Source organism: Muscardinus avellanarius (genome assembly GCF_963383645.1).
Source record: "Muscardinus avellanarius genome assembly, chromosome: 2".
Lineage (NCBI taxonomy): Eukaryota > Metazoa > Chordata > Mammalia > Rodentia > Gliridae > Muscardinus > Muscardinus avellanarius.
The window spans coordinates 131,331,188-131,358,323 of NC_137787.1; the positions used below are offsets into that span (position 1 = coordinate 131,331,188).

Here is a 27,136-nt window from a genome sequence, read left to right on the forward strand (position 1 = left end):
GCTTTGCATTATTACTGTAACAAAATACCTGAGAATTGGCTGAGACTTTAAACCTGTAAGGAGGAAAGGTTTATTTTGGCTCGTAGCTTTGGAGGTGTCAGTCCATGGTTGGTTAGCCTGTTGCTTTTGAGCTTGCAGTGAGGCTGTACATTATGATGAGAACATGTAGTACAAGTGGCTCGTTCACTCCCTGGCGGCCAGGAAACAAAAAGAGAGAAAGGCACAAGGATCCCAATATCCCTTTCAAATAAATGGCCTCAGTGATCTAAATTCTTTCCACGAGGCCCCACCTCTTAATGGCTCCACTACCTGCCAATAGCACCACCGACTAATGGTTGACACATGGGTCTTTGGGGGAACACTTCCAAACCATAGAAAAGATGTCAGATCCTGAATCATGTGTGTGAGTGAACACACATTCTTTCATTATAAACATATTATTAAAAATTAGTTATGGACTAGTCACATTTATAAATCTGGAGGTAAATGATAAATTTGTAGATTTTAGGGGCATTTAAAAGTCAAAGTATTTTATGGAGGTCATTAAATGTTATGTATTTAAAATGACATCTCTGTCATTTTAAGTTATTTTAATTAAATTAAAATTAAATTAAAGGCTAACATTTTAAACATTTGTAATATTGCTGTGTTTTCTTGCATGTATTATTTTATTTAATATTCCCTAAAAATCATTATTCCCATTTTGTAGGTGAGATAATTGAGTCAGAGTGGTGAAGCATCTTGCCTAAAGCCCCACAGCTAGAAGGCAGTAGCACCTCCAGACCTCATTACTGAGTATCAGACACACTGCTTACTTTCCTCTCCAGCCAAACCCAAATTTTTCTCCTCTGAGAGTCATTCTTGGGCAATCCTTGCTGATACGAGATTTTCTTCTTCACTTTTTCAGTATTTATTATAAACTCAGTTTATGGAACATTTATTCATAATTTTGGTAAACTTTACTGCTGTTTAAGTATCATAAGGATGTATATTTTGTGCATTATGTTAAACTTTTATTTCATTACAAAGAAAAGACTTTATCATCTTTTTTGTTTTTCTGCTATGACTTATAAGCAAAAGAATGTTCTAAGTAAAGTAGGCGTTCGACAGATGCTATCAATTCACTATTCATTAATCAAAGAGTTGAGATTAGCATGTAGGCAACTGCCTAACAAATACTATATCTCATTTCAAAACCAACTTAATTTACCAATTTTGCATAGCCACTCATTGTTGTATCTAATATTGTGAGTTATATAACTTTCCAAATCTGGTGATGACAATCAAACAAGATTGGCTTATATTTCTTCATAATGTACACAATGTACAAATAAACAGCCCAAAGTCTTAGTAACCCGAGACTTCAAAACAATGCAATCGGTACAATCTTGTCCCACAGGCTGAAGGAGCCCTCTGTTCTTGCCGTTGTTTATGCCATTCTCCACATAGCTTGGATGAGAAGTTAAACCACCGTAGATACATTAGAAATGTATCTGATATTTTCATTTCCTAACAAATGAGCCAGAAATTACATTTTGCAACTTGGAATGTTTTCTTCAAATAAAACTGAAAAACTTACATCTGCTCATAAAAATGTTGAACATCTGAAAATATGAACAAATGCTGGAGTTGCGGGAATGACCTAACAGCTGGTGAATGTGCAGATGTGACGTAAAAGCTGCAAAAATGTTATTCAGCTATTGAGAAGCCGAATCTGGGAAGTCTTCTATTTTGGTACACAACACTTGATTTATCATCCTTTATAAATCAGGCTTTCCAGAAGTTAAAAGAAGAGGCTTCAGTCTTCAAAGCCTAAATGAGTACATGCTACAATCACACCATATCATTCACATTTCTACTAATTTAAATAAGGCTTCTATAGATATTAAATCAGTTAAAATTGCCAGGCGTGGTTCAGAAATATAGAAATGGAGATGAAGACTATGCAGAAATAAGAGAGGAATTTTAAAGTTCCAGTAGTTTTTCTTCCAACCATAGCCGCCATGTGGAGCCAAATAAATATGCCTTGAAGAGGCTCCCATCAGGGTTGGGTGCTGCTGTGTTAACAACATTAACCAAACTCGTCCGCCATTGATTTCTTGTGTCCAGCCACATCAATGCCTTCCAATCCCTGCTCTCACTCAAGTGCTTTCTGGATTCTGAGACTTTTCACATGCTGCTCCCACTGCCTTCTATATTCTTTCCAGACCATTTTTCTCAAGACTTTAAACTACCACCCAGGATGTAGCTGTTCCTCAAGGAGGTGCTGTTCCTCAACGAAGCATTCCCCACTCCTAAGACACGGACAGCACTCCTGCTACTCTCCTATAGCAACTGTCTTCTCTACTGCACGTTCACAACAGTCATTAAATATTAAATGTACCGTTTGCCTTATAGAGGCAATCTACCCCTTTGAACACAGTCAAGATTGGTGAAGAGCTCTTGTTATTTCAGCTGTACCCAGCAAAATGCCTTGCCCCAAAGACACAATTGATATTTTAATACATGGGCTCATTTTCTAATTACACCATCTCAAAGCAGCATCTCCAGTCTCTTTGCTTCTTTATTATTTTATACTTTAAACTCTATTCTCTTGCCTCCAATTAACGAAATGCCAAGAGAAAATAGGCCTGGGAAAAAATATAGGCAGAGATACCCTCGTGCACACAAAGAGACCTGGACTCTGTCAAATGGCTCCCATAACAAATGTCTTCTTGCTCCTTGGGCCAGTCTTATTTCCAGTCTAGTGTTATTTCCTTTTGGTCTGGATTCACAGTCTCCATGGAGAAGAAAATGTCACAATAGCATCTTATATTCCTCTTGGGGATTTCATAAGGCTATTTCCACAGCTGATGATCACTGACTTTGGGCAGTGAGAGATTAAAAAAATAACTGTAGCATTTCAGAACAGCTGAAATAATTTTCTTCCAAAGCCTGGTTTTAAATTCAAAGTATGCTTTCCCTGTATGTACAAGGCAGTGAAAGGTCTAGAGATATAATGTAACATATGAATTTAGCACTCTTTGGATGGAAAATAAGAAGATATTTTTATATACTACTAATGATAATAATTATTATTGACTTTAAAATAAGCAAATCCACATTTGTTTTCAAGTTAAGTGTGTTACTTGAGAATATTTGAAAACATTTGCTAAAGCGGTGTAAACAATGCAGGCACTCATCAAAATCCATCTGTCTGAATCTATTAACTGGCATTTCCCCAGCTGGGGCATTCCTTAAGTCCTACATAACAAATGTGCCTTATGCCTAAGGGAAGGGCCTATACCTAACTTAGAAACTGGATTATTTTACCCAGAATTAAAAGTTCAAAATAGGTTTTTAAAAAAATTGTATATGCATGTCCCAGCTCCATCAAACACTAAACTGAAAGCTGATGTTGAATAGAGAATTAGAGTTTTGAAGTGATTGTGACTGCTCTCCCATTAAACAACAAGCAAAAATACTCTACAACTTGTTCACAGAAACAACTTGGAAATTGTCATGTAAATCCTTCCAGGGACCTCAGTGCTTTCTGGTTTTTACTCAGCATTAATTGAAGAGACATTATGTGCTTATGCGCGATAAAGATATTTGGGTAACCTAAATTTAAAATAACTTCACTCCTATCATCTATAGTAAAGGTTTTATATGTACATTGAAGTTCATAACAAATACTGGCAGGTTGATTGTTATGTATGGACCTTCTATATCCATGTCAACTTTATCAGTAAAACTTTCCCTTCTGAACATGGATGCTGCTTCCCTAGGGTATGCATGATGTCATTCCTCCTCACCCTGTGTTTACAGACCCTGAAATCTCTCTTTTTACTGCCACTCATTTTTTTCTTTCTTTCTTGTATTACCTAAAGTATACATAGTATATAGTGTGTAGGTTTGTGTGTCTGTCTTTTAAAGAAACACATGCAAAGGATTCTAAATCTATACATTGAATTTCTTAGTTTGCTTGAGTATTAATAGACAGAGTGTCATTCTTCCCCTAAATCTCATTGACACAACTGTATTGTTAGCACAACCAACACTACATCCTACTGATGCTGAATAAGTGAATATTCAATCTCCAGCCTTCATCAATCCCTAAAATGGCTGATGGAACAGGTCAAGAGTTTTGCTTTCAGATACCTCCTGATTATCCTATACAGAGAGAGAAAAGAAAATTTAAAAAATTCAAAATCAATATAAAATCTTAATGTGACCTAGGATTTTGAATCCTTTCCTTCACAAAATCAATCTTTCTTCCTTCTTTTTTTCTTCCTTCCTACCTACCTTCCTTCCTCCCTTCCTTTCATACTGGGGATTGAACCCAGGGGCATTCTACCTCCTGGGTATTGAACCCAGGACCATTTTACCTCCAAGCTATACTCTCGGCCCTATTTCATACTTTATTTTGAAATAAGGTCTCACCAATTTGTGGAAGGCCTCACAAATTGCTGAGGCTGGTCAAAAACCTACAATCCTCCTGTCTCAGCTTTGCAAGTACTGGGATTACAAGTGTGCACCCCTATGCCCTGCTCAAGTCTTTTTATCTGAGATAGTTTGAAGAATTTTTTCCTTCCTGTTTTTTATTCCCCTTATAAACTGAAATAAATTATCCAAATGTTACACACCTGAGAGGAAAATAATAATAATAGTGAGGAGGAGAAGGAAGAGGAAAATGAGGAGGAGGAGAACAAGGAAGAAGGCAAAAAAATAGAAGAGTATAAAATGCATACTCTCTCTCCTGGAATAACTGCCTGATACATAACTTATGAACCTCAGAAGGTCACCATCAGTCCTATGAAGCCTAACATTGTTACTGAAAAGCAGAAAAGTGAAAAGTGAAGCTGAAAGAATATATAATCCAACAACTGATGAAAAATGTAAAGAAAAGTCATCCCTAGATCTCCCTCCTCCAAAAACACAAGCACCACATTTCAATGGAGTTAAATATAACAGCTTCCTTTCAGAACAAGGGTAAAAATCACAGGATGTACAAAAAATCATTTTAAATGGGTAACACAAATAAACAGGAAATCCCCCTCATCCCCACCTGGCGTTACTCTGGCTGTTTGTTCCCTGTGCTGGGAGAGTTCTGAAGAGATTTTTTTTCCAACCAGTGATTTCTGTGAAAACTTTCTTCTTTTTTTTTATACACCATGGTACACTGAAGCTTTTTAAAGAGGCCATCAAGGTAAGAAGTTAAATTTGAAATAAAATTTAATATTTATGTTTTTCAATAAGGCAATATAAATCAGACACAATACCCTGTGTGCTGAGTTCCCTAGTTTACACTGCTGTCTTTGGCTTTCTTCCTGTACTCATATGTGTAGGGAAAGGAGAGGAACCATGTTTAGAGTGCATGTTTTGTGACAGAATAGTGTTCCAAATTGGGGCTCACAGATCCACTGCCTCACAATTTCCTTGAACAAGTCTTTAAAGCAACAGGCTCCTGGACCCTTATCTGTTCAATATCCCTTTCTAAAGGGTATACACACATTGTTTACATTGCAAGAGTATCTCCAAGTGATTCTTTTGTATTGCAACTTGAGAATTAAAAAAATGACTTTTCACATAGTGTTTTCACATAGGCTATTTCACTTATTACCTTACGAATACAGTCATCCTTTGGTATCTGAAAACAATTGGTTCCAGAATCTACTGAGAGACCATAACTAAGGATGATCACACCTCTTATATAAATGGGCATAGTATTTGCATAGAATCTCTGTATATCTTCTTGTATTCTTGAAATCATCTCTAAGCAACCTGTAAAGCCTAATATACTACAAATAGTCTGTAAATTGTTGTTATACTGCATTGTTTAGTGAATAATGACAAGAAAAACAAATCTGAACATTGTCAGTATAGAACAAAAACATCACAGGTCTAACTGTGTAAGTCACTGCAGTAAGATTCATGCAAATACTGGGTCAAGCATGCATAAACAGTATGTGCTGTAGAGCCTGAGGGTCTGTGAAGTTCAGGAGGCTGCAGCAGAATATGCCCACATGTTACTTCATTCACATGGATCCAGTATAATGCTTAGAAAGCAGCAAATTCAAGTGTTGCCTTCTCTAATATTTTTATAGAATATTTTAAATTTTTGGTTGAATCTACAGATGTGGAACTTGAGAATCCTGAGGGCTGACTCTGTCAGCCTCCTGAGTTCTAATAGTGCATTAACACTTGACTGATTGAGCGCTTATAAATTATTTTGTTTATTCTCCATTTAAGCAGAAAGAACTGCTGCTCTTCTCCCTTGATGCTTTGAGGCTTGGCACATGTGTCTTAAGAAAAGACGTCCCAATCCATGAGACCTTGCTCGAGTTTCTAAGCTTTAGGAACTTGGGCTGTGTAATGTGAAAAATGAGTAATCATGACTTAATAGGGCTGCTTTAAGTATTAAACTCAATGACCTGTATGCTTGGTACATGATTATCAATTAAAAACTGGTTATAGCTATTAAAATATTCCTTGGGAAAAATGGGGCACTTAGAAATTAGTTGTGGATTTGTCGACAATGAGTACTTCTATCTTAGAACACCATACAGGGTATACAATTTTAAAACAATATTATAATTTTAAAACTACATATAATAGACATATATTTGATGCTTCCATTAAAGAAGTTCTGTTGGGGGACCATAGTTATTTAAAAAATGTGGCCCTGCTTAAAATATTTTCAGAATTCTCTTTTGAATATACATTAGAAAAATGTAATGATTACTTGTGGGTGATTTTTATAATAAATATATTATCTTTATCATTGTAAATAAATTTAAAAGGAGGGGGAAATTTACAATGATAAAAAATAACATGTTTTATTTTTATTTTGGCCTAATCTTGGCTAAAACATTACATGTTTATTTTTCATATACTGTCTCTCTACACGGTTTTGTAGAAATTGTCTTTTCTTCAATAAAGATTTATATCTTGATGAACTAGGAGCCAGATAATATAATGGCAATAGAAAATGTGATATGAAATAGTTCCCCCTAAACCTTTAAGCTAGTATGTATACAGATCCGGTGGTTATTGAGGCAAATCACCTCGTTCTCAGTATCAGAGTACTCCTTAACTTTGAGAAACTGAGCCATGAATAAAATAATATCCTAGAATGTAAATGTGCTCATTATAAAATGGAGATGCTAATAGTTCTGACCCTATAGGTCATTATAATGAGATAAAATAGTTTAGTGTTTAGCAGGATCCATGGCACATGGTAAGGACTCATCAATGATAGCTATTGTCTATTTTGCAAGAATTCCTTTGGTGGGGAGCAATAGTTTCAACCAGAGTGGGGGAAATTCATTAATCTTTTTGAAAGGTTGACTGAGAAAGGGTAAGAGGTATGGGGTTAAGGGATAGATGGGAGTTTGTTTCTAACCATCTCAATAATCTCCCTAATTTAGTGCATAATTCCCTTGAGGTCATAAGTACAGTATTAATATTTGCCACATTCCAAAAAGAGGGCTTGGGTCACAACAAGATTTCTGAGGGTCCCAGTGAGTTATTAGTGGAGGTAGGAATCAAATTCCGCATTGTTTTCAGAAAGTCCACTGCCTTTCATATGCAGATTATTTGTTATACAATAATTTTATTCAATGTTCTTCATAAAATGTGCCATAGAAGGCCTATTTCATGTGTGTTTCTTTGTTGTTACCCTGGTGACATCTGAAGAGCCCTTGAGCAACCACAATTATCTGATTATCTGAAGGTTCTAGAATGCAACTCCATGTGAACAAAAAGGGTGTTACGATGCAGCTGCTCAACGCAGATCAAGTTGTGCATCAAGAATTAGTACTTCTCTTCTGTCTGCCCCACCTCCACCCCTCCTTTTAGTCAGTATCGTAGAAAAATAAATTCAGGTTTCAATGAAAGGTCGAATTTATGCATAAGCAAAAACTCAAACATTTTAAATAAAATACAGAACACTATTAATCTATATCATTTTGGAAATATACTAAAGTCACAGAATTATTATTTATTAATATGATTATAAAGAGTCATTAATAGTTGTAAATTCCTCATAAAAAAGGACTTTATATCATTCATTTTTGTGTCCCCAGGACTTGTTATACAATTTTGCATAAGCAGGTCAATAATAAATGCTTACGAATGAATCAATACAGCCTTTGAGATCCAATTCAGATCTCTTTTCAAGAGGGTTCTTTGTAAGTAACTGTTGCCTAAAAACCTTCTTAAAAATAGATCAAAAAGTCATATTAGGCCAGGCATGGTGGCGCATGCTTGTAATCCCAGCATTTGCGAGGCTGAGAAAGGAGGATCACAGTTTGCAGACAGCTTCAGCTACTTAGTGAGGCCCTCTGCAACTTAGTGAGAACCCTGTTTCAAAATAAAGAATAAAGAATAGAGCTGGCGTTATATTTTGGAAGTAGAATGCTCCTGGGTTTCATCCCCAGTACTGCAAAAAAAAAAAAAAAAAGGTCATATTAGTTTCTCTGTGAAAAATTATGAACTATCAAGTCTCTGCAGCATACCAGGGATATGACACTTATTTCAACTTTAAGCTTTCAAATTCAATCCACTGCACCAAGGGGTGGGATGAAGCCCCAAGAGGCTGTAAACAGGGAAATCCCAGGAGCTCCTGCAGTTTCTGCTAATCCAGCAAAAGCCATCTTTAAAAGCCATGGAGGACCTCAAGCTCATTGCAAAATCCACACAAACAAAGAAGCTCTAATGGTTATCATATAAACTTGCAGAGTAAAGTAATTTAGAAAGAATGGATACAAAATTGAACAGGGCTTGGGAATCTTATGATGGAGAAAAGGAAATGGATTCACATTTATATACATATGCTCCTTGACCTTGAGTGGGATCATGGGATTTTTGTCTCAATTACCTATTGTAAGTTGAAAATAACACAAGTTAAAAAATGCATTTAATCCACCTACCAGAAAAACACCACAGCTTATTCTCATTTACCTTAAATGTACTTCAGAACACTTACATTAGCCCACAGTTGGGCACTACCATCTATCACAAAGCCTATTTTATAATAAAGTTTTGACTACTGCATACACACACAGGTGGGTATTTTAAAGACATGACGGGATATGAAAACACAAAGCACAATATCCATGAATCAGTGGCAATACTGTACACTCTAGAAAATCATTTATTTATCCTTGGGCCTCTGTGGCTAACTGGAAACTGAGGTCACTGCAGCCATCCAGCATCTCAAGGAGGATCAGACCACAAATTGGGAGTACAATTTCTACAGAATGTATGCCGCTTTTGCACCATTATAAAGTAAGTAAAATAAAATTATTAAGCTGGAGATTGTTTATATACCTAAACGAATTTGTAGACTACATGACACAGCACCAAAAAATAAGAACCAAAATCTTATGATTTGGTTCTGTCCACCTCTCCAGTCTTATCCTCACCTACCTGTACCCAAAGTCTCAGCAAAATCGAGTAATTACTGGTACTGCTTCCTGCCTTTGTTTCTTTACATGTATTCTCTTCTTCCCTCTTCATTAGGTATCATTTTTCTCTTTCAAGGCCCAACTCAGAGGCCTCTTTTTCTGCAAAATGTCTCTATCTTCTGACCTACCTCCACAGCTTGTTCATTTTTTTCTTTCTTCCTTCCTTCCTTTCTTTTTTTTCTTTCTTTCTTCTTTCTCTCTCTCCTCCTTTCTTTTTTCTTTCTGCTGTACTGGGAATGAAACCCAGGGGCATTCTACTTCTGAGCTACACCCCCAGCCCTATTTTTTATTCTTTATTTTAAAACAGGGTCTCACTGAGTTGCAAAGAACCTCACTAAGTAGCTGAGGCTGTCTGCGAATTGTGATTCTCTGGTCTCAGCCTCCCAAATGCTGGGATTACAAGTGGGAGCCACCATGCTCGGTTTGCTTGTTCATTTTTCTAGCACTGTACTAGTGAGAAATTTCCTTGAGTGTTAGACTTAGTATCTTTGTCATCTTTTTGTTCTCAGTGCAAAGCATAGCAGAGTATCTGATGTATAATATTCATTTAATATTTATGCTTTAGTACAAATATCAGGAGACAAATTTTTCAAGTGAATATATTTGAGGATGTATTATTCAATTATTCACATTTAATAAATGTTTTTGAATGAATGGGTGAATCAAATTTCCTCCATTTTTATAAAAGTCTGAGGATCAGATGATTTTCATTCTCCTCTTAATCAAGTGGCAGGTCTTGTGTGACTAGCAATTAAATATTTTTCTATAACTGAGATTTGAACTAAGTTTGATCTTTCAGGGAAGCCTTTAAAAGGTCTCCTTGCTTCTACTCTTGGCCTCTATTGACTTTTGTTGTAATTTTTATTGGTGCACTGTAGTCATACATCTTTATGTAGTACAAGATGGTGGTGGCATAAATGTACACATCTCTCAATTATCCCTTAACCAATTCCTGCCCCATTCCCTCCCCCTCCCTCCTTCTCACATTTGGCTTAGTAATTGACTTTGATATGTTTGTTAATGTACATCATGAACATTAGAGAATTTCCCCCTTTGTATCATAAACCAGTCCACTGCTCACAATCAATCACACCCAAGATTACACCCACACTCCTCCCCAGGCATAAGTCTGCAGAGGGCCTGGCTACCTACCTCTCTCCCTGCACTCCAGCCCTGCCCTCTCATCCATAGGCTCCTACTTATGGACTAATCCCATTCTACTACTTCTGCCTAGAAGAGTCTTTCCCCCAAATCTCTACTTTAATACCACTTCCTCAGACAGCCCTTCTGCAATGGATTGGATGTTGTAACTCTCCCAATTCATATGTTGAAATCCCAGCCCAGATTATTAGAAGGTCCTTGTGATGATGAGAATAAACGAATGGGATTAATGCCTTTATAAAAGAGAGTTTATACTCTTGCCCTCTTCTGCCAAGTGAAGATACAACCAGAAGAGGATTGCAATCTTTACAAGGGCCCTGATCAGAACCCAACTATGCTGGCACTGTGACCTTGGTCTTTCAGCGTCCAGAACAGTGGGAAATAAATATTTGTGGTTTAAGTCACCCATTCATAATTGAGAGAATTTAAAACAATTTTCTGTTATCTTTCTCTAGCTTTATAATAATTTTTAAAAGTAGCCAAAAAGGAACTTTTCCATCTTAAACAGATGATAATACATGTTTAAATGTCAGCAATTCCTTATCTGTTTTCCCCACCCTACCATATCATTATATTAGTGTTCATTTCCTTTAGTTGTAAAATGAAAAATTCCCATTGTAGTTTAGAAGAAGGTTGGAGGATAGGGAAAGGTTATCTTTTATGAAACCACAAAGCTGGCAGGTGTACCAAGCACCTGGGGGTGGTTCATGGCAAAGCCAACAGGGTTTACAGTGATTGAAGGGGAACCTAGCACTTAAGAAGAGGCAAGCAGCTGCCTTTAATAGCCTTCAGCCAGGCATTACCCTTTAACCAGTCACTGAGTCAGTGAGTCAGGTTGCAAACAAACACTTATAAAACCTAGCTCAAGGGAAAGGCTTTATCCTGACAGTAGAAAGTTACCTCCTTTATCCTCCAAAAAATTCATACTCTAGTAGACTAATTTCAGAAATGAGTATTTTTATTATAAACGAGTGGTCAAGTACAAAGTCACCTGTGTTCCCAAGAGTCATTTGGTGTAATTTAGAGTTAGGCTGTAATTTCAAATTTATCACAAATGAGATATGTGACCTAGAAAAGGTTAATTTAACCTCACTGAAGTTCAATTCATTCTTGAAAAATGAATGGCTTGGTCAAGATAATTTATAAAGCTTCAACATTTTATGGTTCTTTAGGTACAAAGAAAGAAGAGGATAAAGGTTGGCTGGAATTCCGTTATAATATTACAGGGTTTAAATAAATAAATATCATTTCTCTACCAATATCAATTTGCCTTTTTGAAATTGGCTAGGCAGGGAATCGCAAAAGAAGTATGGGAAGACACTCTTTTATTTGTTCAACAACTGGCATATTTTGTGAAATGGATTATACATAAGAAGGTTACAGTTTTTTTTAAATGTAAGGTAAAATTTCTCAAACTACAAAATGAGTCTTGCTGGCAATACAGGGACCAAACTGAAGCACACAGCAGAGTGAATGTAAAGGCAGGGGACTGAAGCCAGAGGTGACCCCCGCTCTGTACTTTACTACCTTTACAAACCACGGGACTCAGTCAAGTCCCTTCACTTATGCCATCTTTAAAATGAGGACAATTATCACAACCTCAGTGTCATGGAAGGATGACATATGGAAAAGCTAGACACACAGCATGCCTTTGTATGATGAGAATTTAGATTTAGTCATCTAAATCCTCACCTATTTTCAGTGGGTGGACAGTGTCAGGCAGGATAGAAGCAACCAATCAACCAAATAGCCTGGAAAGCTTGTTAAAAAATACACCCAACTCAGCTGGGGATGGTGGTGTACTATTGTAATTCCAGTACTTAGGAGGCTGAGATAGGAGGATCATAGGTGCGTCACCAGCTTCAGCTATTCAGTGAGACCCTCTGTAACTTAGTGAGATCCTGTTTCAAAATAAAGAATAAAAAATAGGGCTATGGCTGTAGCTTAGAGGTAAAATGCCCCTGGGTGCAATCCCCAGTTCTGCAAAAACAAACAAACAAAAATCACCCAACTCCCCCACACACACACACACAGTAGGTCTGATAAGGAGTCCAGGCCCTGGAGTTTATAAAGCTTTATCGATAGTTCTAACAAAGCCTCAGGTTTGGGAGCCATGGGTTTGGTTAATGGCAGGTGATTGACCTGGACAAAGCCCAGCTCACACTGAGCAGCAGGAAAATGACCAGAAAACCAAGCACTGGAGTAGGAACCTTGATTTGAATCCCAACTGCCACATACTGACCAAGGGACCCTCAAAAGTCACATGGTTTTTCTTATCCTCCCTTGTCTCATTAATGTAATAGAGATCATGACACCTCGCCTGCCTCAAAGGACTTTTGTAACAACCTATTGATTTTAAGCCACTGTTCTATAATGTTAATGGACAAACACTTAGCTGTAAGATGCTACATAAATATTCAGAATCATTATTAATCATGATCACTAGTACCTAGAGACCCAGGGATGCCAGAATGCCATGGTCAGCCCCTCTGTTCCACTCTGTGGTTTCCTTGATGCAGTGGTAAGGCAGGTTCTGAAAACAGTTCCTTGTTGTCTCTGTGACATTCATGAACTGCGGCACCTTCCCAAGTGCTGGACTGTGATTAGGGTTCAGATTCTGGTGCTTTCTGGATCTCTCAAATGTTACAAGTTTCAAGAACCATGCCACTCTTAAAATACCTACAATGCTACAAAAAGTAGGTGTGCACTTTGGACAAATTAAACCCCCAAGCCTTGACTTCTTCACCCATACAGTCAGGACAGTAACAATACTCAGAGCCACAGTATATAACTGTCCAGGCTATGCCTTCCACATAATGAGCATCTAAGGGGGGGCTATAGAGATTGAAATTCAGGCTAGTGTACATTCATGAGCTGCATGCTTATGGGGCTGCTTTTACTAAGAGGAGGACCTTTATATAATTCATCATCCCAAAGAAAAGTGTTTTTAAAATCACTGCATGGTGCTATATGTGCTGACAGTGACCCTAGTGGTACCCACTGAGAAGCCTGGAGGTTAAATAAGAAAATGTACGAAGGGCTTAGCACAATGCTGGGCATACAATGCAGACCAAAGCTGGGTAGCTGTTAATAGTACAATGTCATTAACTCAACCATTCACTGGGCACCTCCTGTATCTTACTTAGTACTATGCTAGAGTAGTTGACCTGTTACAATGAATAGCCTGAAGTCCAGGGCCAAATATAGACATTTGGGCAAATTGTTGCATGTAAGCATTCATACAGGAGACCTAGAGTGATCCTGTAGTTTGAACTTCTGAGTACTGATGACTGCTATCAAGGTTTAATCGACTCCTACAAATTCAGCAATTCTTATCTAAAAAGCTAAATTTGTTAGGCTCTTTGATAAAATTGCTTCCAAATCTCCTACTTCTCTGTGTTCAGAGTTTGACATACAGAACTGGCTTACCAAGCCACTGTTACTTGATTCTCTCCAGGGACCACCACCTGTGCTCACCTGAGTGCCAGGGACCTGCTGTTAGGCAGGTTGACTTCTTTACAACACATTCTAGAATTGACTGATTATCATCTGCCTACTTATTTATGTGATTATTCAGAACTACTCACATATATTCTTGGATGATGTAGCCTAAGAGCAAATGGAAATGAGTGCAACTCATTCATTTTTTCAATTGCCCAGAAGCACTTATTGCCAAATGAGGAATTCTATGTAAAGGTTGCTTTTAGCAGAGAAGGATTTAACCTATGCAACTTTGTGAAACTAGACTCAATTAGCTTTAGTGTTCTTCCCAGAGACAGATGGGCATAATGACAAAATAAAATGTTGGCGGATAAAATCATGATAAATGGTAGGCTTTATTACTATGTCTCCTAATTTCCTTTTCAGAGTCAGTCTTATAGGGGAAACCTACACAGGAAATAGATTTAATGGTTTTAATAGAAGTCATTAAATGAATTAATCTACTATGGGCGTTATAGATAAAAATTTAATTAAGACATAGCTTAATTAAGAAGTTTTCAAAACAAAGATCTGAAAGTCTAGCATACTAAGAATTGGACCTCATCCCAATTTCCTATTATACCTAAATGCCATAATACTTTAAAAAACTAATTAAAATATTTGCTTCAATGTATATAATAATTAAATTATAACCATTATAACTCTGCAAACATCAGGAGTAATGTTAGTGCATTACCTCATAATGATGTCAGAATCAATAAGCAATAAGGTAAAATAAACACACTTTATTCTTGGCCATCTCCTTCCTCAAAAGCAGGAGGTACAGAGGATATAAATTGTGGATGGTAGCTGCTCAAGAGAAGCCTTCTGAGGTTCCATCAAAATCTAATATCCTCTGAGTTACATGTTGCTGGTATCTTACCTACATAATACACAAAATCACTCATTAAGGTGAGCTCACCAAACAAGGCATGATTCTACGAGGGACTGGCTTCCGCTGAGTATAGTGCTGGCTCTATCATTTGCAGGACCTGGTGAAAATGTGCTTTCATAAGATTTTCAAGAAATTAACAACAAAACGTTAAACAAAATGGTCAGGTGTTTGGAGTACTTGTGATCAGAGGATTGTTGATGACTGCATAGGTTGTGTGCCCTTGAATCCAGCTAGCCCTACCTGAATGTGTGCAGGAACTGTTGAGGTTTTAGAGGGTTTTGATGTTCCTAGATGCCTAGCTTGTCCACCCCTAACTCCTTATCCAGTTCTGGCAAATGTAGTACCAGTAACAGAAAGTACTAGTCATGCTGTTGACACAGACTAGCTGACCATAAGCATGTAGGGGGTGACACTTATGGAATTCCTGGGTTACACTTCTTCCCTCTCTCATCTATCAGAGCATTCTTTGAAATCCACACAGAAGAACTAAGACTTACGACATTAAGTTTTTTCTAGACCCACAGTCTAGTTTTACACTCATTGATCTTTAAAGTGAAATGAGGCCTTAGAGATTATGTTAGTCCAACATCTCTCATTTTAATTAGATCTTCATCAAATTCCATTTAGGCGAAAGGCATGAGTGAATTCCTAGTTGCATAGCACCAGAGCTGATAGTAATTTTGATGAACAAACCAAAATTGATGATCTTTCAGAAAGATAAAATGTTAGCATAATGAAGGATTCATTCTATAACACTAATGGATCTATATAAGATGCTGCCAACCATGCTAACAACATATTTAGCACTTGATTTTTTTTTTTTTATCCCAGTCAGAGTAAGGAGAATGAAGCAAATGCTTTAGCACTTGGAAATTCTGAGACATGGGATTCAGAATGGGCTCAAAAAACATAAAAACAAGGCATATAAATCCATCAGTGAAGTGGGTGGGTGGCTTAAAGCTAGTGCTTAAATGTGTGTGTGTGTGTGTGTGTGTGTGTGTGTGTGTGTGTGTGTGTATTTTAACCAGGGACACATGTCTCTGATGTCTCTGCTGCTCTATACCCTGCTCTATACCCACATATATGTGTGTTTTACTTAAATAAAACTTTAGATAGTGTTTATGCTCTTGTGGACCAGAACCTGTACTAAGTACTTTGTAAATATTAACTCATTCGGTTCTCATAACTACCCCATCAAGTAAGTATGATGCTTATCTTCCTTTTAAAGATAAGAAAAATGAAGAACATTGGGATTTTATTTTTGGTACTGAAGATGGAAACCAGGGGCATTCTACCTATGAGCCTAGCCTTATTTTTTAAAATTTGAACAGGGTCTCACGAAGTTGCAGAGGACCTCATTAAGTTGCTGAGGCTGGCCATGAACCTGTGATCCTTCTGTCTCAGCCTCCCAAGTTCTGGGATTACAGGTATGAGTCGCTGTGCCCAGCAACACTGGGATTATCATCTCCCTAGGCTTTCTAGTTAAGTGGCAGAGGAAGGATTTAAAATCGCCCTTGACTCCAGTACTTTTTCTTAACCTCTAAATTATGATGCTGTGCCAGTGATCTTCCATCATGTCCCAACCCCACCAATCCCACCAGCCCTACTCTTTACCAAATGGTTGGAGGAACCAAGAGTTAAAGGATGTGCACTGAGGACACTGGGCAATCTGTGCTCCTAGCATCCTGGCCATAGCCGTGACAAACGTTTATATGAACATTATGACTAAATAATGTTAATTTCACAGATGTTAATTACTCATTATGCATTTGTAATTTTATATGCATGATATTTTAAATAGTTTCAATCTCTTTTACACCATTATAATGTCACTCTAAAGGGTTAAGACTGTATAATTTTTAAAATGTCATTTTTGCTTTGATTTAGTTTTAAGCACTAGATAGAAATCAAACAGCACAGAGCCTCTCTAGTTGAATTATGCAAAAAGCCTTTCTGACTTATTTTCATTCTAACAATTGCTCTTCTTCTATGTCTATTGCTTATGAAATGTTCTCTTGCCACTGACAGAAGAAGGCAATTTATTATAAGACCATTGGGACAAATCTCTGTGGCTAGGAAAGGTGTGACCTGTCACTGTGAAGAGTTCTGTGATGAATACAGCCCAACATCAGGCAAGGGGGAAAGGTCCTCTTGCCATCTTTGTGACTTCATTGTGATGGCTTGTACATTCCTATGCAATGATCAATTAGTAAAATTTTTACTTGTTACATTTCCAGATAGTCAAGCATTTGTGCTTGGGTTGTTATTCTAATCATGAATATTGAATTTCAATGAAAAAGGCTTCCAAAGATCCTTCAGGGAACCTGAAAATCTTTCCACTTTATCCAGATGGAGTGAGGATAAGAAGTATAATGCTCTCCAATTTAATATCATTGCTAGTTAATGTGTTAAGTTTTGTGGAGTTATATAATTATCTCTATTCATTTAATTTCCTATATAGAAAGAAAAAAGAAATATTCAGCAAATATGACATACCATGATGAATTGTAGGTAACAATAAATCCATAACATTCGGAAATTTTTATTTTGGATAAAAGCACCATTAAAAAAATATTCTTCCTGAGAATGTAAGATGGCTTGACATGTCTGGCATGGTGGCACATGCTTGTAATGCCAGCATTTGGGAGGCTGAGACAGGAGGATCTGGGTTCATGGCCAGCCTCAGGTACTTAGTGAAGCCCTCCACAACTTAGTGAGACCCTGTTTCCAAATAAAGAATAAAAAATAGGGCTGGAGGTGTAGCCTGAAGGTAGAATGCCCCTGGGTTCCATCCCCAGTACTGCAATAATAAATAAATAAATAAATAAATAAATAAATAAGACGGCTTGACATAGCAAATTTGCAAATACACCATTGTGCAGTCATGGCACATTCTCTAATGTCCTTTTGCAATTTCTGGAGGCTTTCTCTAGATCTGGTAAAATAGATGAGTTTAAGTGATTTGAGAAGCATAATGAAATTTATGTGCTTTGCCAGGATACAACCACAGTACAGAATTAATATCCTGCGCAACTGTCCCAACATGCTTTGACAAGGATGCTATTTCATGGCTCAATAAATACTTATTGACTAACTACAAACATGACATAAATATTTGTCCTTCAACTTGTCTGTTTTAGGACTAAACATTCAAGGACCATAAAAAAGCCTAGGAATGTTGTAATACTTTAAAAAACACTTTTGTTTTCATTTCATAGTATCACTGAACTTGCAAGAGGGCAGAATAGAAACCCAATATTGGATAAACTCCTTGAAAAATACCATGTCTCTAGGCACTTTTTTTCTTTATAAGCTGTTTTGTTCAACATAATTTTCAGAAAGCACAAAGGAGAGATAGCTACTACATTTATTAGGTATGTGCTCCATGGACAAATGATCAATTTGGTAATTCACAAAAAGTCCTATCAAATGGTCTTAAGCAATGTCAGCCAACTGCTAGGACTGTGGCTCTTATTTAAGGCAACCACCAGCAGTTCACATGGTCTTTCTTTTTTCCATTTCCAGGAGGAAGCTGTTACTTTCAAGAATTAGCCAGTGCATTGCATATAGGTTCGGCCAAATTTGTAATTCTCCTGACAAATATACAAAACATTAAGTGACTTTATTTACGAACAAAGAAAATTGTGTTTGCAATTTTTCTTTGAGAAATTTCAACTTAACTTTCTTTGGTAAAGCATAATGAATCAAGGTCAATAACGGGATGTAATATTAGATTAAACAGAAACTTTCCTACTATTTAATTTTTGTCCAATTTGAATATGCCTGAGTATCATGACCTGGAGAAGCTCACTTGTCCAACATAAAGTTCTTACTTACCCTATTATATATGGGCCTAAGAAGTTATGGTAATTAGAGAAGCTTTCACATTAATACCATTTTTATTTAATTAGACTTCTTTTTGAGTGTGTGTGGGAGGGTAGCCTTGAGAAGTCTATTCTACTAATGCTATTTTTAAATTTTTACTTTGCAATACAATTTTTCAACTAAAATAATTTATTAGTGAGGCATATTTTTATGATTATGTTTACTCAACATTTCTGGTATGAATAAGTTGAATAAGTAAATGTATCACAAAGATCATTTATTCAATACAGTACTGCTATTTTGCTAGGAAAATGCAGAATTTAGGAACAGTGTAGATATATTTCTAATTTTCCAAGGAATTTAATACATGCCTATGTATATTTATGTCCAAATGTTGGGCTCTAAAAAATAAATACCCTAGAACTTGGTCCTTGGCACTGCTCCTTAACCATATTCTCTTCTTAAGTAGCCCCCTAGCATTTCAAAGTTTTACAGAGTGGTTGTAAGCCAGAAACTCCCAAACTTATTTTTCTGGCTCTGACTAGCCTTCCAAAACTCTACTTGTACATCCAATTTTTTGACTTTCACATTTGGATGTCTAACAAGTATTTCAAAGTTAACACGGCCAACAGAGAACTCTTCACTCTTCTCTCCATGAAAATCTGCCAGTTGTTCCCATTTTATCCAACAGTACTACCCTTCATTAGTCCCTCATTTCCAAAGCTATGTGTCCCTCCCCTTTGCCTCTAACCTTTCAGCACTGCTGTCTCCACCCCCGAAACATTCCAGATTTTCCCTTCTCTTCATTTCCACCACTATCACACTAGTTCATGTCACTATTTTTGTCTTATCTGAACCACTACTGGTAATAATTTATTTGGTCTTAAAACGTCTTAAAATGCTTTTTAGCACCAAATCAAAACTTCTTTTCCTGGCAGTAAAGCCCAACATGATCTTATAACCAGATTCTGTCAATGTGACTTCATCTACTTCCACTGATTTTAATTACTTTTCAGGTGCCACTTGACCTTTCCTTTCCATTTCTTTTCTTTTCTTTTCTTTTTTTCTCTCTTTGTAATAGGACAAACTCACTTTGACCTCATCTAAGCAAAACTTTTTTTTAGGGGCTTAGAATACAGGATGAGTATGTATTATCCAAAATAATCAGGATAAGAAGTATTTGATTTTCAGATTTTTCCAGATTTTGGAATATTTGCATATACATAATGAGACAGCTTGGGGACAGGACCCAATTCTAAACATGAAATTCAGTTATGTTTCATATACATCCTATACACATAGCCTAGAGGCAATTTTATACAACATTTTATTTTATTTATTTTATTTTTTTGGTGGTACTGGGGTTCCTGGAAGCCCGTCTACCTCCGGGCTACACTCCCAGACCCATTTTATATTTTTATTTGGAAACAGGGTCTCTTAAGCCAGCCAGGCTGGCTTGGAACCAGCGCGATCCTCCTGTCTCTGCCTCCCAAGCGCGGGGATTTCAAGAGTGTGGCTTATACAACATTTAAAATAATCTCATGCATATAAAAAATTTGTGTATCACAACTGAATGGGCTAAAATAAAAATAGAGCTGGAGTGTAGCTCAGAGGTAGAATGCCCCAGAGTTCAACCCCCAGTACCAAAATAATAATAATAATAATAATAATAATAATAATAATAAATTTATTTTTATTTTTTTACTTTGAAACAGGGTCTTGCTAGGTTGTTGAGTCTTGCTATTGCTTAAACTGGTCTAGAACCTGTGCTCCTCCTCTCTCAGCTTCTCAAATCCTGAGATTATAGGCATGTGCCACCACACCGAGCTTCAAGAGAAGTTATTTAAAAAAAACAGTGGCAGCAGCAAAACCCTGGCAGAGTAGAATGGCCTATTCTTCACAGTAATCTGATAACAAAAAGGTTATGAGATACATGAAAAGGGTTGGATAGTGTCATCCTGTACTTTTGATATCCTGGAATACATTTAGACTTTAATAAGGACATTTTTATGGTCCATGTTTTATTCTTGATCCTGCTTTGCGTTAAAATCCAAATCTTATGTTTACATTACATCACAGAATGCTACTGTTGACTTTGAGAATGAATGATCTTGTTTTAACAGATGAAAACCCACTGAAATTTGGTGGAATTAATGTTTTTAATGAAACAGACTTTCCAGTGTTTTAAGTTAGTATATTCTTGGCAACAATATAACTTCCTGTTGCTCAAAAAATGATTTTAAATGAAACTACAAAAGACATCAAAAGACATGGACATCAATTAGCTCACAAACTACCTAAATGAGTATAAAGGAATCAAACATATCTGTTAAATTTCCATTAAAATAGACTAGGGTTTTAAAATAAAGGAGCAGAAAGCTTTAGAAAAGTCATTTAGATTTTTCTCAGACCTCAACATTTGAAAAGTAGTTAAAACTGCTTACAAACACCAAAAGCTAATGGGTACAACTTCTGCCTAGAGAATTTAATAATGCTATAAAAGTTGAGAATTATCACCAGCATTAAAGGCAAGGGAACTGGGGAAGTCAAAAGAACCTGTCATTCATCCACCTGGAAGAAATCCGCACTTCATTTAGAGTTTTTCCAACAGCCTCTCATTTTTGCAGCCATTGCTGTGGTGTGGGTGGGGCGAACCACATGAGGCCCAACAAGCTAAATGTTTGGATGTTTATTTCTTTCAAATCTCTGTAAGCATGTATACTAATAAGCCCAATGGGATGATGAAGGAACAAGCTATTTTATTATTTTTATTATTGTACTAGGAACTTAACCCAGGGGCATTCTACCTCTGAATTACACTCCCAGTCCTATTTTTTTAAATTGAAACAGGGTCTCATTAAGCTGCTGAGGGTCTTGTTAATATGCTGAAGCTATCCTCAAACCTGTAATCCTGTCTCAGCCTCCCAAGTACTAGGATTACAGGCATGTACCACCATATCTACCTGGGATAATTTCTTTTAAGTGCATTATGTTATACTTAATGTTCCAAGAAAGAAGAAAGAGTAATTTTCTTTCTAGTTTTTTGTTTTGTTTTGCTATTCTTTCTTTAATCTAACTGTATGTGGAAGAAAGCCTTAGAAAAGATTTGGGGGTTCACATGTCTCCACAAATCTCAGGGAGGAGTCGGTGTGGTATAATAGGAAAAGGGCACAAATGGCCTTTGGCTTCTGACAAAGTGAATCTAAATCCTGCTTTGAACACTAACCAACTTTGTCATAAGCAATATTTACAACTAGTAATGCAATAATGAATATTGAGAAGACAGATTTTTAAAAAACAACTTTTTCTAACCCCATGAGAATTAAAATCTTGGGAAATCAAGAAGCATGCCTTGGCAAAAATGCTACAACCTAATGGAAATTTTAGCAACTACCATGAAATTGGAAAGACCAAGAAGGACTCCCGATGTCACTTTTTTTTTTTTAACAGTAACTCCATTGTATAATTTTGCAAAGAAATGAACATATTTGGACATCATTCTCATCTTATCCTTTCGCTGGTTTCAATATATATGTCATTGTGACCCATGTTAGGAATTGCTTTTCCAACTAAGTCTTCTTTCCCTTCTGAACAGAGTCCTACACCACAAAAATCCACAGGCTTCAATTTGCTTAAATAGTCATGTTGGTTTTTGCCTTCTTTTTCAGTTGATAAGAAAACTTTTCATAAAGAGAAGTCAAGATTTAATTGGAATAAAGATTTCCTCCCTTGGGACATAAAAAAAAAGAGAAAATCAAATACCTTCAGAATGCTCTGGACAACAAACAAAAGTTTACTAAAAAGGACTTTGAACATTTCCATTGACTAAGTGCAATAAGAAGAAAATGTTGGCAAGTAAAAGAAAAACCAGCACAAAACTTTCATTCGATAGAAAAATATAAACAAAACAAACAAAAAACAATAACATCATATTGTCTCTTGTAGGGACTAATGCTCTTCAGGGATGCACTCATATAGTTCGTTATTCTAATATTGCCAACAGATCCCTTTAAGAACACCTTCTGTGATAAAGAATAATGCAGAACTACAGTAACAAAAACAGCATGGTATGGTATAAAAACAGTCACATAGGCCAATGAAATAGAATGAAAGAAACAGAAACAAATGCTCACACTTATTGACAGTTGACGTTTTACAAAGGAGCTAAAAACATATGCTAGAGAAAAGACAGTCTTTCAACAAATGGTTCTGGGAAAATTGGCTATTCATTTTTAGAAGAATGAAATGAGACACTTATTATTCCCTTACCCTGCACAAAAGTCAACTCAAGATGAGTCAGAAAACCTAGAAATTCGACCAACTCTCCAATATACAGGTACTGGTATTGACTTTCTCAGTGAAATCCCTAAAGCTCAGGAAATTAAACTGAGAATCAATAAACAGGTTGATATCAAATTTAAAAGCTTCTGTGCAACAAAGGAAATAATACAGAGTCTGAAAAGGAAAGTCACCAGAATGGGAGACTATCCTCTGACAGAGGACTAATATTTACAATATACAAGGAGCTTAAAAATCTTAACACTAAACCAGGAGTGGTTGCGCACGCTTGTAATCCCAGCATTCTGAAGGCTGAGACAAGAGGATCACGGTTCATTCGCGGACAGGCTCAGCTACTTAGTGAGACTCCTTTGCAACTCAGCGAGACTCTGTTTCAAAATAAAGAATAAAAAATAGGGCTGGAGTTGAAGTTGGAGGTAGAATGCCCCTGGGTTTCATACCCAGTACCGCACACAAAAAATATTAACATTAAAAACAAATAACCCAATCAAAAATGGGCAGTTGATCTGAATAGACACTTCTTAAAAGAAGAAATACAGTAAATATATGAAAAAATTCAGTATCATTAGCAATTAGGGAAATGCAATAAAAATTACACTGAGATTCAATCTAACTCTAGTCAGAATGACAATCATCAAGAATATAAACAATAATAAATGCTGCAAGGCTGTGGTGAAATAGGAACTCTTATACATTATTGGTGGGATTGTAAATTAGTTCAGCCACTATGGAGATCATTATGGAAGTTTCTTAAAAGACTAGGAATAGAACTACCATAATTCAGCTGTACCACTCACCACTCCTCAGTATCTTTCCAGAAGAATAAAAGTTAGAATACTACAGTGATACATGCATATCCACATTTATGTTTATAGCAGCACAATTCACAACAGTCAAATATGGAACCAACCTAGGTGTTCATCGACAGATTAATGGATAGAGAAAATGTTATATACATATGGGAGGAAATTCAGAAGAAGGAAATTATGTCACTTTGGAACAATGGATAGAGCCAGAGAATATGATGACAAATGAGATCAGCCAGTCTCAGAAGTCAAAGGTCATTATGTTTTCTTTCATATGTAGAACCCAGAGAGAAAACAGAAAACAAAATGGACTTCAGATATATGAGGATAGAGACCAGCAGAATAGTGAAGGGAGGGAGGGAGAGAAAAAAGAAAGCTTGATGAGAGAAACAGTTCAAATAATTCTGTGCCCATACATGAAGGTATCACTACCAATCTCACTAACATGTAAGGGTGGCGGGGGAGGGGGAGAGGGTGGGATGTGGAGGGAAACACCACAACATGCTGTGTGCATGCACGTTTGTCACTTTGAAACCCACTAGGATGTATAATTACAATGCAACAATGAAAGTATATTAACATTTTAGAACCCTCCTCAAAGAGAAGACTTTAGCCTAGAATTGATGCCAACATTAATAACTTAAGCATTTCAGTTTTTTAAGGCCAAAGTTCCATATTTTAGCTACCTTAGCAAGAAAATGCAAGCAAATCAATTTGCATCTAAAAGTTCCTTCATGGAGCTGGCTTGGTTTTGTGGCAAGCATCCCAGCCTGCTTAGAGAAGCAGAAGTTGAAGTCGGCCTCAGAGGAGATTGTTTGGTCCCAGTTGAATAACCTTCTGGCATCCACTGTTAGCAGAGTGGTAAGCAGATTATGGGTAAGCAGATATTAATATTCTGATTAAACATTTAAAAACCTCATACTGCTATTTTAAAAAGTAATTGCATTTCTCTGAGAGAACTCTTTTACTTGCCATTCTGAACCCACTTTTGGTCATAATTTCTATATACTCCTGGTCTTAAAATCTCTACCTATAGCGTATTTCCTAGAATCAACATTTTCCCTTCACTACCTGAACTGCAATGTCTAAAATCCAAGTGAGTATATGGCTCTCCTGGACAATCATGATAGTTCTGTGTACACATCACACTCTCTTCCCTCTCTGATCTCCTTTAGAAAAGGACAGGGCTTTGACCAAAGTCAGCTTTGGTGTCTGCTTCTATAAAGACCTAACATAGCCTTGATAGCCCTCCTGGAGAGACTTGTTTCCTGAGGATCCATGGATCTAATAAAGTGAAGAAATTTAAATAACAGACACTATGAAAGATATTTCCAGTGAGCATTCTGAAGTTATGAAGGAATGAAAGTTTATTAGACCACAAAAATTTCTCTAACACCATCCCTCTTATAGATTATACACTTTAGCATGATAACAGGGAAAGTTATTGAGTACTATAATGCACATACAGACCTTCAACAATCAACAGTCAGAACTACTGGGTGACCACGATTTATTTCTGGGAACAGACCCCCCCCCCCAAAAAAAAACACCATTATTTCTTGGGTGCTTACTAAATGGAATCACTGTCCTGGAGAGAAAATATGAGATGCACATTTCATGCTTACCATACTGAGAACTGGAATCATCTGTAATGCCTACTGCTGACTTAGTGAACTTGATAAGGACCATCTGCTCAAGGTGATACATACAGGGGCATCTGTTGTTGGTGAGGAGATGTGGTTGCACGTGTTTAAGGGCACAACACTAGCACACCACTTGTCCTACAGTTTAAACAGGAAAAGGGAGGAGTCCACAGCAGGTTAACATTCCACTTCACTTTCTGCATCCCAGGTTTCATAACTGCTTATCTAGAAATCTCTTCTCCCCTTGTGGTCTTCTCCCCATGTGCCCATCTCAGGACAAGGGGGTTCAGAGACTTGGCTTATAGGAGTTATTCAATCATACCCTCTTGGTCCCCCTAATTCCTGAATCATCTCTCAACAGCTCACATTTGGGCAAATGAGGTCTTCACTCTACAGTGCCCAGGAACTGTGGTCAGGCCACTTCCTCTTACTGGGGCAGGTATGGCGGGAACTGGGGAGACTTGGAGATCCTAAAGAGCGCGCTGAGGGGCCAAGACCACGCACTGCAACTCAAGGTCCCCAAGGGGGTACACAGCAGGCAGGGAGGCTGGGGGGCGGTGCTATCAAGAGGGCCCGCCTTCTACCTAGGCTAGGATTCTTGAAGACCTCTTGGCTCCCAATAAGCACCGCTTCCTCTAATTAAGGGCAACCAATCTCCAAAGGCAAGCCCCTCCTGTCCAACTGCAGAGTGAAGAGCCCTGTCTGCGCAGGGCAGGGGTCGCCGGGGCTGGTTACCTGTACCAACAGCTGTTCGCTGTCTTCCTCCAAGCCCTCTGCAGCCACCCCTAACCGCCGAGCCTCCCCGAGGGCTGGCTTTCCCTCCCTTGCGGAGCACTGACTCTTCCAAGGCGGCCAGGGACGCGGACCACCTGGACAGGGGCAGGGCTGCACTGAGTTGTGCCGCTCGGGAAGGCCGTTTTGGCTGGACACTTTTTCACTGGGGTGGGATGGGGCGGCCACCGGGAGGACGCGCCCCAGGTGACCGGCCGCCCTCGGGGCGCAGGGGCGCGGAGAGCCGCCGGGCGGTCAGCGCGCCCACACCCACCGGGCGGGCGCTCGGCGCAGGCCGGCCACTCGCGGCCCGCGGCCCGGGGAACACCGACCTGCCAGCCGCCTCTCGCGGACGTTCCTCCACAGCAGCTCCCAGGCTCGGGCCGTGGAGTCCCGCAGCTGCTCGCTGATGGATCTCCGGAGCGGCGTTTGGAAAGCTCTCCGTTTGCTGGTCATTTTAGATCCGTCCTCATAACGACCGGCGAGCTCCCACCACCGCTCGGCGGCTCAGACTCCGGGCGACCCGAGAGGCCAGACGCCGCCCTCGGGCTCCGGGGGTCCCGGGACCCGCCGCCCGCGCCGCATGGCCGGGACGCCTCGCCGCCCCGCGCCCGCCACTCCTCTCAGGCCACTTTCCTCCTCCCTCGCGCGCTCCTCCACTCCGCTGCCCGCCCGCCCTCCCGTCCCTCTCCTCTCCGCTCTCCCTCTCCGACAGTCTAGCTCCTTCCAGGAGCGCGCCTCCCTCCCCTCCCTCCCCCCTAACCTGACAGCCTGGTCCTCCCGGCCCACTCCAGGAGCTTCCACTCC

The 27,136-nt window shown here is 38.2% G+C and overlaps 1 protein-coding gene across 1 annotated transcript in view; it reads right to left on the bottom strand.

Annotated features, from left to right (window-relative positions):
- Positions 1-26,785, bottom strand: part of STARD13 (StAR related lipid transfer domain containing 13) — a gene marked incomplete at both ends in the record, with an annotated part of 251,181 nt that extends 224,396 nt beyond the window's left edge. Inside the window, one exon of the mRNA XM_080690170.1 lies at positions 26,662-26,785. Coding sequence (XP_080546296.1) covers positions 26,662-26,785 — 124 coding nt within the window. The remainder of the gene's footprint in view (positions 1-26,661) is intronic.
- Positions 26,786-27,136: the final 351 nt, after the last annotated feature.